The sequence below is a fragment of the Hylobates moloch genome, unplaced genomic scaffold (genome assembly GCF_009828535.3).
Source record: "Hylobates moloch isolate HMO894 unplaced genomic scaffold, HMol_V3 SCAFFOLD_1, whole genome shotgun sequence".
NCBI classification, from domain to species: Eukaryota; Metazoa; Chordata; class Mammalia; order Primates; family Hylobatidae; genus Hylobates; species Hylobates moloch.
Window position 1 is genome coordinate 118799300 of NW_026652276.1, and position 17893 is coordinate 118817192.

At 45.6% G+C, this 17893-nt stretch overlaps 1 protein-coding gene across 16 annotated transcripts in view; it reads left to right on the forward strand.

Annotated features, from left to right (window-relative positions):
• The window catches only part of GRB10 (growth factor receptor bound protein 10), a 203543-nt gene extending 185952 nt beyond the window's left edge, over positions 1 to 17591 (forward strand). For 15 of the 16 annotated variants that reach the window (XM_032758035.2, XM_058444833.1, XM_032758034.2 and 12 more), the window contains 6 exons: positions 1165 to 1242; positions 2173 to 2289; positions 3209 to 3275; positions 3501 to 3588; positions 12191 to 12284; positions 14554 to 17591. In XM_032758035.2, the coding sequence (XP_032613926.1) occupies positions 1165 to 1242; positions 2173 to 2289; positions 3209 to 3275; positions 3501 to 3588; positions 12191 to 12284; positions 14554 to 14700 (591 nt within the window). In that variant the 3' untranslated portion in view covers positions 14701 to 17591. The remainder of the gene's footprint in view (positions 1 to 1164; positions 1243 to 2172; positions 2290 to 3208; positions 3276 to 3500; positions 3589 to 12190; positions 12285 to 14553) is intronic. The other variant, XM_058444838.1, reaches the window with a different exon arrangement.
• The last annotated feature ends 302 nt before the right edge of the window (positions 17592 to 17893 follow it).

Genomic DNA, 17893 nt, shown 5'->3' on the forward strand with positions numbered 1-17893 from the left:
ATAAAGCACTTAGACACATACGTAGCCCATAGTGGCACTCAGTAGGATTACTTGCTCTTGATGTTATTATTATTATGTTTGTCACTGTCCCGCTTATTCCAAAACCAGTCAGCTCTTCCCTCCTGAGGGACAACAGTAGCAGCAGCACTGAGGCGTGCACCGTATTAAATGTGAAGTTGAATGATTTGAACTGTGCAGGTCCACTTAGAGATTTTTTTATATATATAAATCTATTATCAAAAGTTAAAATTTATCAAAACTGAATGCAGACAAACTCAGACTGTATATGGCACCATTTGTAGTCAAGAGATGTAAACAAACAAAGATGTAGATTACCTCAAAACTGCATAAAATTAACTATAGTCCCTGCTGTATTACTCTCATAATTTTGTAGCCACCTCCTGTTGCTATTACAGTGAATTCAGATGTTGCAAATATCCATTTAAAAACCCACCTTGTGTTGCTAATTATCTCCCATGAGCAGGTCCTCTCTCCAATAAATTGCGTGCTGTAGTAAAAAAATGGGCCATGTTTCTGGAGTATTTTTCATTGTGTGTAGTGCAGTACAGGAACTTTAACGAACACCATGGGACCCGTGTGAAATGCCACTAGTGAAGCTGGAAGTGAGCCCGAGAACAGAGAAAAGTCATGACATGACAAGAAAAACTTAAATTGCTTGATACATACTAGAGATTGAATGGTTGCCCTCCACATCACACAGATAATTCATTGTGTCAACAATGTAGATTTACAGAACTGAATGCAGTACAATCCCATAATTGTATTGTCTCTTATGATTTTCTTAATAACATTTTTTTCTCTAGCTTATTTCCTTATAAAAATATGGTATAGAATACATATAACATACAAAATATATGTTAATTAACTGTTTGTGTTATCATTAAGGCTTCTGGTCAACAGTAGGCTACTAGTAGGTAAGTTTTGGGGGAGTAAAAAGCTATACTCGGATTTTTTATTTCAAGGGGCGTCATTGCCCCAATCCCTGCGTTGATCAGGGTCAGCGGCACTCAGGCTCCTGGAGGCTGGTACAGGGCATCACTCTCTGTTCTGCACTCAACATTGCTGTTTCCTGCTGTGGTGTTTGTCACATGCCGGGCCTTGGGGCTCCCGGGCCGGTGACTAACTGTGGCCTCTCCCCTCCAGTATGGAATGCTCCTTTACCAGAACTACCGAATCCCTCAGCAGAGGAAGGCATTGCTGTCCCCATTCTCAACGCCAGTGGTAAGTAAAGCCAGGAGCTTCAGAAGTCTAGTGCCTTTTCAGCTTCTGCATCACATGTGTTAAGGACGCCTCATTTCACACGGGGTGGGCAAGAGAAGCTCCGGAGAGTGTGTGTGCATTTCAGGGAAGCCAGTACATCCCACGATGACATGGGTTTTGTAGCCTCAACAGTGCAACGGCAGGGAGCGAATTCCTCTGCCGTTCTTCTCCTGTCCCTGCATCTCCCCTCAGGGTTGTGTAAGTAGGTGGTTCTCTTTAAGTGCTCAAAAATGGCAGCAACAACTTTTGGCCCTGTGGGGTACTGCCTTTCCTGCCTTTCGCCTTTGTTCCTTAAGCCTTGGGACCCACAGGAGCTGTTGACTATTACGCTGCATTCATTCCCTGGTGAGAATTTAGAAATTGTCATCGTTCCTCTTGTGTTCTGGGCACTGTGTTCTCAAAGGGGCAGAAGCACTTCATCTTCTCAAAATACAGTCCTGAGGGTCCTTCAGCATCTGCCCCTTTGAGATGCCAAATGGTGCCACAGAAAGGGTCCACGAGTTTTCCTGAACCCACGTCCCTGAGGGAATGACTCACTGGGGAGGCCTAGGCTCACCCTGGCTGTTGATTTCTTTGATGTGTTGGAGTGCAGGTCAGGAGCCTGTGAAGGACCACATGGTCCAAATGCTGGGAGTGCTGGGGGCCTCACCAGCAGCCTTTTTAATACTCAGGGAGGACTAGAATGTGTTTCATTCTTAAGAAAAACTGAAGGGGGCCACTGAATTTTCAGCCTGAACCGGTGAACTTCCCACCTGAAACTTGGGGAGTTCAGAGGTAGAAAGCGGGCATTCCCTGCTCCCCCTTCCTGACCTTCTTGATGGTAGTTTCACACCAAGACTCCATTCTGCCTTATTTCCCTGCATTTTAAGAACCGCGGCCTTTCCTTTTCAGCGCAGTGTCTCTGAGAACTCCCTCGTGGCAATGGATTTTTCTGGGCAAACAGGACGCGTGATAGAGAATCCGGCGGAGGCCCAGAGCGCAGCCCTGGAGGAGGGCCACGCCTGGAGGGTAAGGCCCCGGCCCTGGCCAGCCTGGAGGGGCACCCTCGAGGTGGTAGCCCCACCACATGGTCTTCTCCCAGAGGAATGGCTCTATGTGGGTTGGCAAGAGGGGTGGCATGTTGGGTGGGGTGGCCTCTGAGTTCTCAGCTGCAGGAAGCAGTTGGCCCTTCTAGGCCCCTTCCACGTTCCCAGCACCCAGGCTTTCCCCACTGTCCCCTGTCACCTGGGCTTTCATGGAAGGGACAGGAGAGGAGCAGAGCTCTCTGCCCTCCCTGGCTCCTATGCAGAACTGTTCTACTGATGAACTGGCAGTGGCTGTCTATGGAGTGCACAGAGCCCGGGCCTGAGTGGGGCCAGCAGGTGCTCATATCAAGGTCTGCTACTAACAGCCTGGAGGCCTTGGGCCACTCCCTCACCCCTGAGGCTTAGGTTCTTAATCTCCAGGTGGGAAGACTATCACTCAGCTTCTAAGTCCTGAGACTTAAAGGCCATGTGCAAAACAGGAGCCTGGACTCTGGCATTTTCTGTACTTCAGCCTCAGGGGATGGGAAAAAGAAGGAAGTCCCAAGCACGGGGACTTCAGTGCCCAGTGTTTTGAGAACTGTGTGAGTTTAATAGAAAGGCTTGTGTGTTTCTCCTGAGATTTACCAGGATGTTCATGGTGTTTTCATCGTCTGTCTTCAGTGTGAGAAATAAGCACGTCTACTTCGATACTGGGGCTACTAGAGATATTTCAGGGTGTTCTTAACAACTGGGAACCCTGAGCTCTTTGTCCTCAGGGGTCAGTGGGGGCTTCAGATGGGGCAAGGTCCCTTGTGAGCCCAGTCAGGCACCCCACCCAGTGGCCTGCCATGAGCTGGGACATATTGGGTGACTTGGTGTGTCCGTCTGCTGTCCTTGGTGCTAATGTGGGATTTCTTTTGCAGAAGCGAAGCACACGGATGAACATCCTAGGTAGCCAAAGTCCCCTCCACCCTTCTACCCTAAGTACAGGTAAACAGAGCACATTGCCTGATGTTTTTGTACATAAAGAAAATCAAACAGCACCCCCCTCCACTCCCCCTGGGCCTTACGAATTTGCCTGTGGCCAGAGTGCACCACACAAGCTGTAGCTGGGGGAGTCGGGACCTCTGAGTTGATCAGAGTTGGTTGTGCTGTCAGCGAAGCCATTCTGCAGCGGCACCACCATCCTACCCTCCTCCTCTCTTCCCCCCACAGTGATTCACAGGACACAGCACTGGTTTCACGGGAGGATCTCCAGGGAGGAATCCCACAGGATCATTAAACAGCAAGGGCTCGTGGATGGGTAAGGAACCACCACTGATAAGAGCTGTCGTCTGCTAAGGTTTTATTGTGCTGGGGATCTGTTCTGTTTAATTCCTCAGACATCCTTGCTGGACAGGCAGCAGTTTTGTCCTCATTTTAAAGAGGAGAAAAGGTAGGCTAGAGATATAAGTGGTATGCAGGGCTTTCCCAGCCAGTAAGGGGCAGAAAGGGATCTAATCCATGTCCGCCCAGACTGTATCTGTAATTATCCTTCACCTCTGTAAGAAATCTGAAGAGATGGACAACACAAGTTGTTTTATCTTCAGAAGGTAGTGGGAAGATGGGAAAAAAAATGCTTTTGCCTACACTTTTTGATTGTGTACTATATGAGGTTGGTTTTGCTGAGAACAAATAGCCCCAAACCTTAGTGGCTTAAAACAACAAAAATAAATTACGTATCATTGTTGGTTGAGTGGCCTTTCTCACCTGGGCCAGCTTGGCTGGGGCTGGACGGTCCAGGATAGGTTCACTTGTGTCTGGTTGTTGCTGTGGGCTGTTGCCATGGCGATGAGTGACTGGGCATGTGTCTGCAGCAGGTTACTTGAGGCTCCTAGGCATAGCAAGAGGTTAAACCCCACTACACGTGCACAAGACTTCTCAAGATTCTCGTAGCATCACATTTGCCACCATCCCATTGACCAAAGCAAATCCCAAGACCACACTTGAATGACCAAGCAAATCCCAAGACCACACTTGAATGACCCTGGGAAGGAGCTAGCCACAGTGTGGATATAGGGACAGGGACGTGGGATGCAGTTACCACAGAAGGCCGACACTGCGGAGCCAGCAGAGTCTTCCAGAAAGAGACACAGGCTGATCATCCTCCCTGAGGAAGTAGTTACATCGTGTGGGAGCTGTCCCATACGGGGTCTGAATGCTCAAAATACAGGTTCCTGGAAGCTGCTAAACTCGAAGAGTGATTCTTGTGTCCTTCGTTTTACAAAAACTTTTATTACGGAAATTTTCACATTCACATAAGTGTATAATGAAACCCCACTTACCCATCACGCAGCTCCAACCTGCTAACTTACTTCACCTCTTCCCTTTCCCACATTCTCCTCCTCTTCATCTTTTTCCTTTTTTCTCCTCCTCTTCCTCCTCTTCTATTTTAAAGGAAATTTCAGATATCCTAAATTTTTGCCAGCAAATACATCTCAATGCCTGTCTCTAAAAAAATAAGGACCCTTGTGTTTTGATATAACTGCAGTGTTATTACACTTAACTAAATAAAGAATTTCTTACTATCATCTAAAAGCTAATCCATGTTCAGATTTCTCCAGTTGTCACCAAAAAAACTCCTTTAAATTAAATTGAGGTTATTTAAGGCAGGACCCACAAATGGCATTTGGATGCTATACCATATACTTCTGTCTCCTTGGATATAGAATAGTCTTTCTCATCACTCCGTTTTTCTTCTATTTTTCTAAACATCTTTTGTTTGTTAAAGAAGTGGGTCATTTGCTAATAGCATGTTTGTTTATTTTAATAAGTTCCTCTATCTCCCTGATTCCTGGGGAGTGGTGGTCATGGTGTGATCAGATGCATTTCTTCTGCCTGGTGTCTGCAGGGCAGGTACTGGGTGCTCTGCTGCCTGGAGTGGAGGAGGCCTGAAGCCTGGCTGCTGTTTAGTGGTGTCGGGTGAGCAGGGGTTCAAGTGCAGCCAGCTGGAACCTCCCCACCGAGGCTGCCGTCCCCGTCCACCACGTGGTTTTAGCAGCCCTTGGTGAACTTGCCGAGGTTCAGTATTTCATTACGGGTTCCAAAATCATCATTTTCTAATTCCTTCCTATATGAGCTGAAGTTCTTTCTTGCATTAGATATTTCCTGGAAAAAGTAGGTAAATGCCTGGATTTCACCTTTACTTGTCAATTTTTAGAATAATGAGTTTGTGATCTCCCACCTTCCACTAGAGGCAAACAAGGGGTGTTTTTGTTGTTTGTTTGTTTGGATTTTGTTTAAACTGTTACTATGAACTTAGATTTTTGTGTTTGATTTATTTCAGTCAAAACCTCCTCTTCTTGATGCTCACTTTGCCCCTCATTGGACGATGGGTCCTTCAAGTTGCTTCCTGAGTTCTTTTGAGCTAGCATTAATGGTATTTGATTTTGGGGTGACAAGATGTATTAGACTCAAATGATGCATTTCTCACAGGGACCCTGATTCTTTCTAATGGAAAATGGTATTTGGAGACTACAATGTTTAGATCTTTTTAGTAAACAGAGCTAGGACATGGGCTTTTTTAAAACAAAAAATAAATGTTGGGTTCACATTGATATTGCTAATTCAAATTTGAGATTACAGGATTTTTTACTTCTTTGATTTTGTTGTTTTTTCCTCTGATGATCTCTGTTCATGGCATTAACTTAATTACTTATTACTTTATGTTACATAATATAAAATACATACATGTAATATCTTGAAAATATTAATGCTGATATTAATTCAGTAAGACTCCTGAATTACGATTTCTTTGCAGTCCTTTTAATCCGTAAGGATTAATCCAGGCAGGTTACCTTAAAATACCTTGCCCAAAGTCACTTAAAGTAATTCTTCTCTATGGTTCTGTCACCAAACTGCTGGGTAAATCAGGTTTGTTTGTTTCAGTTTCTCTTTAGTGTTTGCAAGTGGATCTGATTTATTTTCTTTTTGGTTGAATGCTGCTTTGTAAATTGCATAAAACATTTTCATGGTTCCAAAGTCAGATCTATGAAATAAGGCACATGCCCTGTCCACTCAACTCTGCCTCCCAACCCCTACAACAGATAAACAGCTTTTATTAGTGTTTGTTTATCCTTCTGTCATTTCATTTGTACAAATACGAGTGAAAAGATTTTGTTAAGCAAAGGTAGCGTGCTGCAAGTACTGCACTGCGCAGTTCCTGCAGTCTCTACGTCCCAAGGGTCGTTCCACAGCAGCGCATGGCGATGGCCCACATTTTCTTTTCCACTCTTGGGTTTTCTTTTATGTACATGGAACATCATTTTTTAAAATGTCCCCTACTGAGGGATGTGTTCACCATGTTTCCAGGCAAATGTTATGAGACACAGTGCTGCATTGTTTCATAATTTTGCCATGTATCTTTGCTATGAGTCCTGAGAAGTGAGGCTGTGGGGTGGAAGAGCAGGGCCTATGTAATACTGTGAAATGTCACCAGAGTCCCTCAGCAGGCTTACCTCTTCCATCTGAGAGTCATGCTGTCAGCCACATCTCTCATGAAGGAAGCTGACCCTCATTTCATGTATGGAAGTACTTCTTTGTCTTTTGGCAGTTCTGCCCTGTTTACATTTTTTGTCCGTTTTTCTAATCAGTTACGTTGCAGACACTTTTCTTTTTCCCACTCCTAAATCATAAAGGGGTGCATTCATGTAGTCTTGTACCTGGATTCTTTTCCCCCTCTCTCTCCTTCCTTCCCTCTGCTCCTCTTTCCTTCCTTCCTGCTCTCTCCATACTCCGTTTCTTTCTTTCCCCCTCTTTCTCCCTCCTTCCCTCTGCTCCTCTTTCCTTCCTTCCTGCTCTCTCCATACTCCCTTTCTTTCTTTTGTCCTTGTTGGTTCATTTTTGGTCTTGGTTTGGTTTTGTTTCGATCCCAGGTGCACTTGGGTTTATTTATCCTTACTGCTGGGTAGAGTAAGGGTCTGATTTTATTTTGTTTCCCACGTGGCTTTACAATTGCTCCAAAACTCCTTACTCGAGGTGTCAGCTTTATCACAGAGCAGTCTCTCAAAGCATTAAAAGCAACTCCTCCTCTAACTATAAAACAGTATGTTTCTCCTCTAAAGTTTCTGGCATGCCTGAGGAGAGAAAAGCCTAACACAGAAATTTCTCTTTCCGTGACGTTTTTGAGTTAGGAGTGTCTGTGTGTTCTGGGGCTTCTAATACAGTGTATACCTGCTTATACCCCTGAACCACATCAACAGTGGGCCCAGAATGTTCTAGGGGGACCTCTGTTACCCTTGCTGTCTGTTGGAGGCAGCGCGGGCTCACTTCGGGGTAGCGTCACTCTGCTGGAGAAGTGGCACTTCCACAGGAGGCTTTATTTGGTGCCGTGGTCACTAAGTGACCTCCCCAAGGCCAGGGAAGTGAGGACACCCATCACCCCGAGGTGAAGATGTTTCTGAACCTCGGGGGTGGGCGTGGCAGTCATATGTTTGAAGAAGCTTCCTGAGTGATTCTGGGATAAGGCCCACTCTGTCCACTTTGGATTGAAAGGGCTGCCTTGGGGTGGGGTGGATTGCAGGTCAGCACTGCTGGGCCACCTGAATTGTGTGTCAGCGTTTTGCTTCCCCTAGCCATGTTTGTCTTTCAATTTTTCTTGGATCAGAAACCCAGTTGGCGAGGCATCCGTCTTTCCAGACTTGTAAAGCGATAGAAGCTTTATCCATAATCACCTGTTACCTTCTGTTCCCCAAATCAGCCCGGCTGGTGCCGCCTGTCTTATTTATCAGCAGGCGTTCCTCTCCGTCCTCCCTGGAGCCTTCCTTGTCTCCAAGGCTGTCATTTCCAGCTCCTGCCTTAGGCTGCTGGAGCGCTAACCACACACAGAAATGCAGATAATAGGATCCATTCAGGCATTAACACAGGAACAGCTCATCTTCCTCTCAATTCTTGGGTGTAGGGAGGAGGTGTATCTGTATAACAAGGTAAATAATGCATTTCCAATCTTTACTGATCCCTGCAGAGATGATGAAGGCAAGCCAGTTTAAAGAGTTAAACAACAAAAAAAAGAAAACCACCTCGAAAAGCAGTACAAGATTCTGGACAGACAATATAACAACAGCATTTCCCATAGCTTTATCTCAAATGGTATATGCAGTTAGAAAGAGACATCAGAGCCTTAAATAAGCCCGTAAGGTATTCCTGAAATCCCAGGATCCAGGCAGCTCCCCTCCCATCCCCGTCCCCACCCATGCAGCTGAGCATGTGCGCGCGCATACTCGTGCTTTACCAGCCCTGTACTGAATTTGCCACCTGCTTCCTTCCTGTCTTGCCACCCATGCCCATCCCAGAACTGCAGGAGAAGGATCTTTTTAAGGGCAAATCTAGGTCTGTAGTCCTCTCTGCCAAACAATCCCACCCCACCCCCAGCACCACGCTTATCCCCCCAGGGCATGTGGATGCCCCCCCACCACACCCACACTCATGGTCCAGCCCCACTGGCCTTCCTGCTGTGCCAGGCATCGACCCCTGTGTCATCTGCCTGTGCAGTCCCTCTGTCTGCACTTCATGCCCCTCCACATGTTGGAAGGAAACCTCTTCAGCAAAATTTGAATTCTTTGAAGCTTTCCCTTCTCCCAGCCGCAGAGAGAGAGGTGTTATCCCCAGGACTCACATAGCACCCTTGTAAGAGGGATACTTTCACTTTTCGTCTGCTTTTCCTGCTGAACGAGGAACTCCTCCATGACTGGCTGTGTGACCTTGGGGAAGTTGCTTAGCTTCTCTGTGTGTCACTTCCCTTATCATTGTGAAATGAAGATAACAGTATCACCGTGAAGATAAATGAGTTAACACATGCATGAAACACTTTGCACAGTGTCTTGCTTGTAAACATGGTCTAGATTGTACTCTGATCACTGTCGGGTCCGGTCACAAGGGGCCCTTCATTCATTTATGATGGACTGGTGAGTGCACCATCCCTATCATCCATTCTTAAGACAAGAACTTACCTGGTTTTTGCCACTGTCCATCCTGGGCCGTGTTTACAACTTCTGAACCTGGTTAGTAGTCACTTAATGTGGTTAGCTTCTCACTGGGCATCTTTCCTATAACTGCAATCCCCTTAGAAATCACAGGATTGTGGCAGTTGGCTGATTGCATTGACTTATTTCAAGCTACCTTGTATTGCATGTGATCATGCACAAAGCTGTATATACATCAGCCATAGTCTTCTCAATGGTCCTGTAAGAGAAGAGTTATTCTGGCTGGGTGCAGTAGCTCACGCCTGTAATCCCAGCACTTTGGGAGGCTGAGGCGGGCAGATCACCTGAGGTCAGGAGTTTGAGACCAGCCTGGCTAATACCATGAAACCCCATCTCTACTAAAAGTATAAAAATTAGCTGGGTGTGGTGGTGGGCGCCTGTAGTCCCACCTATTTGGGAGGCTGAGAGGGGAGAATCGCTTGAACCCGGGAGGCGGAGGTTGCAGTGAGCTGAGATTGCACCATTGCACTCCAGCCTGGGTGACGAGCAAAATTCCGTCTCAAAAAAAAGAAAAGAAAAAAAAAAAAAAGGTGTTGTTCCCCTTCTGCAGATGAAGAAATTGAGGCTGAGAAGGCAAGTTGCCCAAGATGATGAAGCTAATAAGTGACCTATCCAGGATTCCTGCTGATGTCTAAGCCATGCCATTCTCCCCCCATAGCAGTCATCTCAGATAGACAACCTTCAGGCATTCCCTGTAAAGCTCAAGCCTTTGAGCAGCCTTGGGACTTCACAGGGTGAGCCTGCCTCTCAGGGGTGCACATCCCTCTCAGGGGTGAACAGGCCTGGGCCATGCTGCCATTCACTCGTCTGTAGCTTCCCATCTGCAGAAGGAGACAACAGATAGTTAATGGCAGAGAAAGGGACACCCCACATTTTCCTCTAGTTAGAGCTGAAGCTCGGCAAGCTTCTGGGTGTCAGAGTAACGATGTTTTATTTGGAATGACATGACTCTGACAAGTCTTTGAGGTGGGCACAGCTGCCTAGCATGCACCAGCACTTGGGAGAAGAACTGGATCTCCTCGTCTTCTCTCTGGCGGTGCCGCGTGTTCCCCAGTGGGGTCTGAGCTTCCTCACACCATCCCATCTGGCCTGACCAAGCCAAACCGTGGAATCCCATTCTGATCGGTGTTTCCCAAAGTATATCCTGAAGAACACAAGGCCTGCAAAGTGCTATTTTAGAAAGGGTGGGGGAGGTTTCTACGTAGATAATATTGGAAAACTGCTAGACAGTTACCATGAATATCCTCACATATTTAAGGTTCTGAGAAGTCCTGTAGTAAAATATATTTGTTTTACCTTTTCAGCATGGGATTTTCCAGTCTTATTTAACTGCTTTCCATCTTCACATTGCAATCTAGAACTGGTGATTTTGCTGATGATTGTAGTTTGGTTTTGGATACATTTAAAGTGAGTTCCTTCTCAGGCCATTTCTTCTTTGTAGCTTTCGTTGGATCCTTCTTCGCTTTCTGATGTATAACTATCTTTTCAGCTAAGTCCAGATTTTTTCATGTAAGAGCAATGATTTTATGCCTTTTTTGTGTTATTCTAATTTAAGATTTTAAAAAATAATTTTAAGGTTATAGAAAGGTTGCAATAATAATAGGATGAACTGTACACACTTCGCCCAGATACCCTTATTAAGATTATGGCACATTTGCCTTATTGTTCTTAGTTATTGTTTTTTCTTCTGAGCCATTTAGGAGTAAGTTGTGGCATGACGTCCCTTTAATCTGAATTATTACAGTGTAAAATTTCTAAGAACAAGAACTTCTATAACCACAGTACCATTATAAAAACCAGGAAGTTAACATTGACGCAGTTCATTGTCTAATCTATACCCTTCTTCCTAATTGCCTCCTTTATAGCAAAAGAACATCTTCATCCTAAATCTTCTCTCCCAGCATGTATTCATAATCTTGACCTGCGTTTCGAGTAGAAGCCAGTTCTTGTAGAGTGTGCCTGGGCTCAGCCTAGGCTCCTCACTCATGGTGAGATTCAGGCTATGCATTTTTGGCAGGAGCACCCCAGAAAAGTGATGTTGTGTCATCTTCAGTACACCGTCTCCCGAGGCCCTCAAGGTCAATTTGTCTCATTGCCAGTGGTGGTAATTTAGACACTTCTTGATGAGGATGCTGTTGGCCAGATTTCTCCACTGTAAAGCTATTATTTTCCCCTTTGTAGTAAATAAGTATTAACAGTACCATACTTTGATGCCATGAAAATACTCTTGTTTCTCATCCACCTTTCATCTGCTGGTTTCAGCGTTTGTTGAAGATCCCCCTTTCCTTCGTTAATTGTTAGTTACTACGGTAATTGCCAAAGGGTAGTTTTTGACTGCATCGTGCCTTTATTTATTGGCTGACATTCTCCTCCAAGAAAGATCTTCGCCTTCTCCCCTATTAATTTATTTGCTCATTTATTTTTAAATAATACTGCAGACTCACGGATTCCGATTTTATGGGTTATGATCCATTACTTTTAAAATTCATTTTGATGCCCAGATTTAGTCATCCTGCCTCCTGTGTCTTTTTGACATGTCCTCATTATTCTTTGAGCACTTCTTGATATGCAGGCACAAAATATTCCTTTTCATCCTTTAGTTGCCCTGCCCTAACCCTGTAGTCAGGCATATCCCCAAGGAGCCCAGCTTTTTTCCAATGGAGAATGACAATTCAGAATTACCGTCTTGGTGCTTGCCTGGGGTTCTGTTGCCCCTAGAGGCCACTCAGATGCCAAAGCACTGAAGCATTGTGGCTCCAAGCCTCTGTGTGTGTGTGTGTGTGTGTGTGTGTGTGTGTGTGTGTGTGTGAAAGAGAGTGTGTGTGTGTGTGTGATTAGTTCCAGATTTTAAAATATTTTAGCAATCAACTATTTTCCCTTCCCCAGGCTTTTTCTCCTCCGTGACAGCCAGAGTAATCCAAAGGCATTTGTACTCACACTGTGTCATCACCAGAAAATTAAAAATTTCCAGATCTTACCTGTAAGTATTGATATTCTCAGACCAGTCCTTGTGGTTTGTTTTCTGGTTTCATTCTTAATGCAATTTTCAAGTTATAAACCGACAAGACCGGTAAGTATCAGACAGTTTCAAGGCTGCAGGTAAGCAACTTTCAAGAATTTCTTTACAGGTTTATCTTTTGAAATTAGAAAAACATTTCCCTAGAAATAATCCTGAAAGTGGCGATAGGGTGTTGAGGCCCCCCTTGAGCCTGTGAGCTCTTGGTTGCAGCCGAAAGGGTACTGATGGGGAGGACCAAGGTCACAGGAAGGGGAGGTGGAGGAGAATTTGCTGAGGGCCCAGCAGCCGTGAGCACATGGGTCTGGAAGGCAGGAATTGTGCAGCAGGTTTGCCTGTTGGCTGCTGGAGTCTGAGGAGTCTTGTAATTTGTCCTGGTGTGCACCAGGGCTATCCAAGAAGCATAAATGGCCTCCCAAAGAATAATTTTGTTTCTCCTTCCACATGGTCCTTGGATCTAAAGACCATTCTCCCTTTGAACAATTCCAAAAACTTCATTACAGAATACATTAATCAACACTACTTTTTTTGACAAAGCACTTTATGTTTGATTTGCCTGATGTTGTTTACCTCTCACTTCAGTATGCCACAGTTCAATTCTAGTTCATGATTAGAGTGCTAGATCAGCACCTGCAAGAATTCAGTTTAGTTGAGAATACAATGCACAAAATTAATAGCAGCTATTTACATGCTGAATTGATAAATTCTGCAGGTAATGATAATGTTTGTGAAATGCATCCTGTGGAACGCAAACTCTACCAAAAGAGGCTGGCTGGATGTTGCCTCTCAGAGATTCAATCTGCATGTCAGCAAAGAAAAAGCTCTGAGAAGGCTTAAATTAACTAAACTCACCTGTTTTACACAGTTGAACCTGGAGTTCTTCAGGCTTATCTGATCCCCAGGACTTTGTTATGATCTCAAGAATCGTGTAGTGACTGGCAGCCATGGACCATACAGGATGAGGAGGGTGTCTTGCTTAGCTCTTGTGAGCCAGGGGAAGGCAGTGTGCCATGCACTGTCTTTTCTGTGGCTGCTTGCTTCCTGCTGTGTGCTGACATCCCCACCTTACTCATGAGGAAAATGAGGCTCATGGCTGTCAGTGGCTTTCCCTGCACCGCGCTGGGGTGAGGAACAGAATCTGGGGTTGAGTCCAGCCTTCCCAACTTCCAGCCAACCTTATATGCAAATACAGGAATTACTATCCTAGGGAAAGTGCTGCGTAGACGATCCTTTTTGTTCTTCTACTGCATTATGTTATTCACACAGTTATAATTTTAGCTCAAAATATAAAATGAAAAGTGATTGACATTTTAGGCTGGATGAGTAAATTAAAAAAAAAAAAAAGAAAGAAAGAAGGGGGCTTTCATGGTAGGCAGAGTGTGTAATGCCCAAATCCTACACGTAACAAAAGAACAGCAACTTGGGACTTAGGGCATTAAGTTTGCAGCCTGTGTGTGTGAAAACTGGCTGTGGGATGTGCTGTTAGCTCTAGCAGTGGTTTTAGAGTTACGAAGTGGTTCCAAGCTCATTAATTAGCCAAGCCTTAAAGCTGACCTGTTGCCTGTGAACAACACGACCTCCTTTCTGCAGTGTTTTGCACTGTACTACAGTCATCCAATTGAAAACTCACTGAGTTAAAACAGGTGTTAGGAATATGATTCTCTCTGGGGGATACTGTGGCATTCCCCTGCTTTAATAAAAATAACTGCCCCATATTCAGGGACCTAGGAAGGGAATTTACCTGCGTGAGCTTATTAATCCCTCATAGCCACCCAACAGTTGCTTCATCATGGAGCAGAGTAAACCCCTGGGGCCTCAGGAGTTGGCTGAGGTTGTATAGTGAGGACCCAGGTTTGTGCAGTCTTCTCGGGGCATGCTGTGTACAGTGGGTACTTACAAGTTAACTGGTAAATGTAATTCTCACGAGCTGGGTGAACTGGGGGCAACTTCGAGCCCTTCCCCTTGACCGCCTCAGGGAGCAGGGGAGCTAGCTGTCCTCAGCAGCCTCCGCAGCCCACCCAAAGTCTGTCCCTCGCTCAGGGACGTGGCAGCCCCCAGCACACATCCTCTGCTCCCCTGTCCTTCCCACCCCTGGTGTTTTCTAGCCTACCTTGCCCTGTGTGTCCCTCTGGAATCAAATCATGGGCAGATGTAGCTGCTGCTGGCCGTGGGCCCCGTTCTGTTCCCTGAGGTGGCGGCCTCTAATCTGGCAAGTGTTCTTGTGTCTCTCCAGTGCGAGGACGACGGGCAGACGTTCTTCAGCCTAGATGACGGGAACACCAAATTCTCTGACCTGATCCAGCTGGTTGACTTTTACCAGCTGAACAAAGGAGTCCTGCCTTGCAAACTCAAGCACCACTGCATCCGAGTGGCCTTATGACCGCAGATGTCCTCTCGGCTGAAGACTGGAGGAAGTGAACACTGGAGTGAAGAAGCGGTCTGTGCGTTGGTTAAGAACACACATCGATTCTGCACCTGGGGACCCAGAGTGAGATGGGTTCGTTCGGTGCCAGCTGACCAAGATTGACTAGTTTGTTGGACTTAAACGACGATTTGCTGCTGTGAACCCAGCAGGGTCACCTCCCTCTGCGTCGGCCAAATTGGGGAGGGCATGGAAGATCCAGCGGAAATTTGAAAATAAACTGGAATGATCATCTTGGCTTGGGCCGCTTAGGAACAAGAACCGGAGAGAAGTGATTGGAAATGAACTCTTGCCCTGGAATAATCTTGACAATTAAAACTGATATGTTTACTTTTTTTGTATTGATCACTTTTTTGCACTCCTTCTTTGTTTTCAATATTGTATTCAGCCTATGGTAGGAGGGGGATGTGGCGTTTCAACTCACATAATACAGAAAGAGTTTTGAATGGGCAGATTTCAAACTGAATATGGGTCCCCAAATGTTCCCAGAGGGTCCTCCACACCCTCTGCTGACTACCACGGTGTGGATTCAGCTCCCAAATGACAAACCCAGCCCTTCCCAATATACTTGAAAAGCTTTCTTGTTAAAATAAAAGGTGTCACTGTGGTAGGCATTTGGCATGTTTTGTGGACTCAGTCAAGCAACCACAGTCTGTTAATCATTTCTCTATGCTCAGATGTCAGATCCTCTTGTTATTAGTGTGTCTTGTTCTGCACAGTGCAGGAGACTTTATTCCTTTGGAAAATTCACTGTTCCTACAAACAGCAGGCTGAATGGCCTCGCCTCTAGATTGACGTGGGCCAGCCTCCTTGAGACACACCTGGCACCCGTCATCGGCCAGCGGTGGATGCTGCATCATCCACCTGGGTACTTCAGCCTTGCGTTTCCACAGCCTTCAGCCTGTTCTAGAACGATCACTGCCTTACCCCTGCTGCTGCAGTGGTGTGAGTCGTTTCACGGCTGATGTCCCTCGGGGGATTAAAGGATCTAAAGAGAAAATGGCACCTGGTTGTCTTCGTGCTGTGTCTCGTGGGTTTCCATGGTGATAAAGACAAGGAAACGCTGCAGAGGGCACAGGCACAGGCTGATATTTAAAGATCTTTGCTTGCAGCCCTCCGTCCTGCTGAAAACCCCCATAAGCCAGTGAACGCAGAGCAGCTAGAGGCTCCTCCTCTGCTGGCTTAGGGTCAGAAGTACCTCACAGTGGTTGTGGACATGGAAGAGTTTTGTCAACACAACACTTTGTCCCTGCTCCGGGAGATGAGTCAGACGGTGGCTTGAGTTGTCACTTGGTCCCCTCCACCCCTCGGGTGGCCCCCTTTGCCACGTCCCCTTAGCTTAGTGATCAGGTGTGAGAGTGGCCATTTCCTTACCTTTGATCCCTGCAAAGCAGAAAGGACTCCTTTGACAAGCAGCAAACTACTGTGGTGAGCAGAATGATTTCCTTTTTCAAGACAACACCTGCCTGGCTTCTATGAATCTGTGCTAGCCACGATATTGCCCCAAATCCGCCCCACTGAAGTGCTCCCTAAGGAACAGCATTTCTCTGCTCTTCAGTCAACCCCTGTAGCCTAGAGCAGTGTCACGAGCTTCAGTAAGGCCAATCAGCTGGAAGTCAGTCTACCGTATAGTAACACTGTATTTCAATCTACAGACCACACTCTAGTTGTTTTCCATGAAAGGTATACAAATGAAGAATTTTCTAGCAAAACATGTTTTTAACCATCAGTGCTCAATTGCATTTTCTTCCTTTCGCAGCCAGTCAGTCTTTCAAACTATTGACAGTAAGATAATTCTCGCGTTCACACCTGGCAGCAGGCTTCACTGTAGGGACGGACATTGCAGTTACACCACGATTCCTTTCTCTTCACTGGCTCGAGGTAAACCCTTTTCAAGGAAAAACAACTCTAGGATTTCCTTTTTCTGTGTACGTAGACCAGTCCCATCAGTGTATAATCTCTCTCTTTCACGCCTCTCTCCGATAGACAGCTTGTATTTGCAGTATTTCATATTTATAAATATGCGTTTATTTAAAAGGAGAACAAAAGCTTGACTCTGATTCACAGTTTTGTATGTAGCTGGTTTGACGTAGTCTTTTGTATTTTCCCTGCCGAAGTGAATTGTTGGAGAATGTAAACCGCCTCCGCGTGGCGGCAGACTTCCTAAGGCCCCCAGCTCGCTGGCCTCGCGCTGGGCAGTTGGGAATTCCACCTGAGAACAAGTCCCGCAAACCGGGGACGGAAGGACATTTGACTTTTATTTTTGTATTTAATTGACATGAATGTAAAGGGGACAGCTCAGGGTTGTTTTGGAGCCTGTTGACTTTGTATCTCTGCCTGTGATTTTCTTTTCTAAATGAAACTCCATGTAGCAACCGGGACGAAGTTGAGAAGGAAAACGCCAAATGCTTTGGTTATTAGAGTTTAATAGGTAAGCTCTGTTACACTAGGTGTTAGAGTTCCAGAACGTTCTTTTGTTTGCTAAACCTTGAAGAAACATGTGCCTCAGCCTAGATGTTTTGTCTTCTCTTTTCTGCACTTAATACCTGACAGTATGACCGATCTCTGCGCCTTTCCGGGGGCGGGCAAGCTGGCGGTAGATTTGTGATGTCACAGTGCAAACAGCAGTGACTGTAAATTGGCCTGGCGTGTATAAACGTTTTCAGGGAATGCAGAAGGTATTAATGAAGAGACAAAACCTTTATTCCATGTGCTTTGCTTCATTCTGTACATAGCTCTTTGGCTCGTGAACCTAATTGTAAACTTTCAGGTATTTTTGTACAAATAAGGGACTGATGTTCTGTTTCTTGTAATTAGAAATAAACATTAATACAGTGTTCTTCATTTTCTATTGCTGGTGTGTCTGTTTCTAATTTTAAAACACTGGCCAATCACAAGGTCAGGAGTTCGAGACCAGCCTGACCAACATGGCGAAACCCCGTCTCTACTAAATATAAAAATTAGCCAGGTGTGGTGGTACGCACCTGTAATCCCAGCTACTCAGGAGGCTGAGGCAGGAGAATCATTTGAACTTGGGAGGTGGAGGTTGCAGTGAGCCGAGATTGTGCCATTGCACTCCAGCCTGGGTGACAGAGCAAGATTCCTGTCAAAACAAAATAAAAAAACACTGGCCTGTCATCCACTAAAAAAC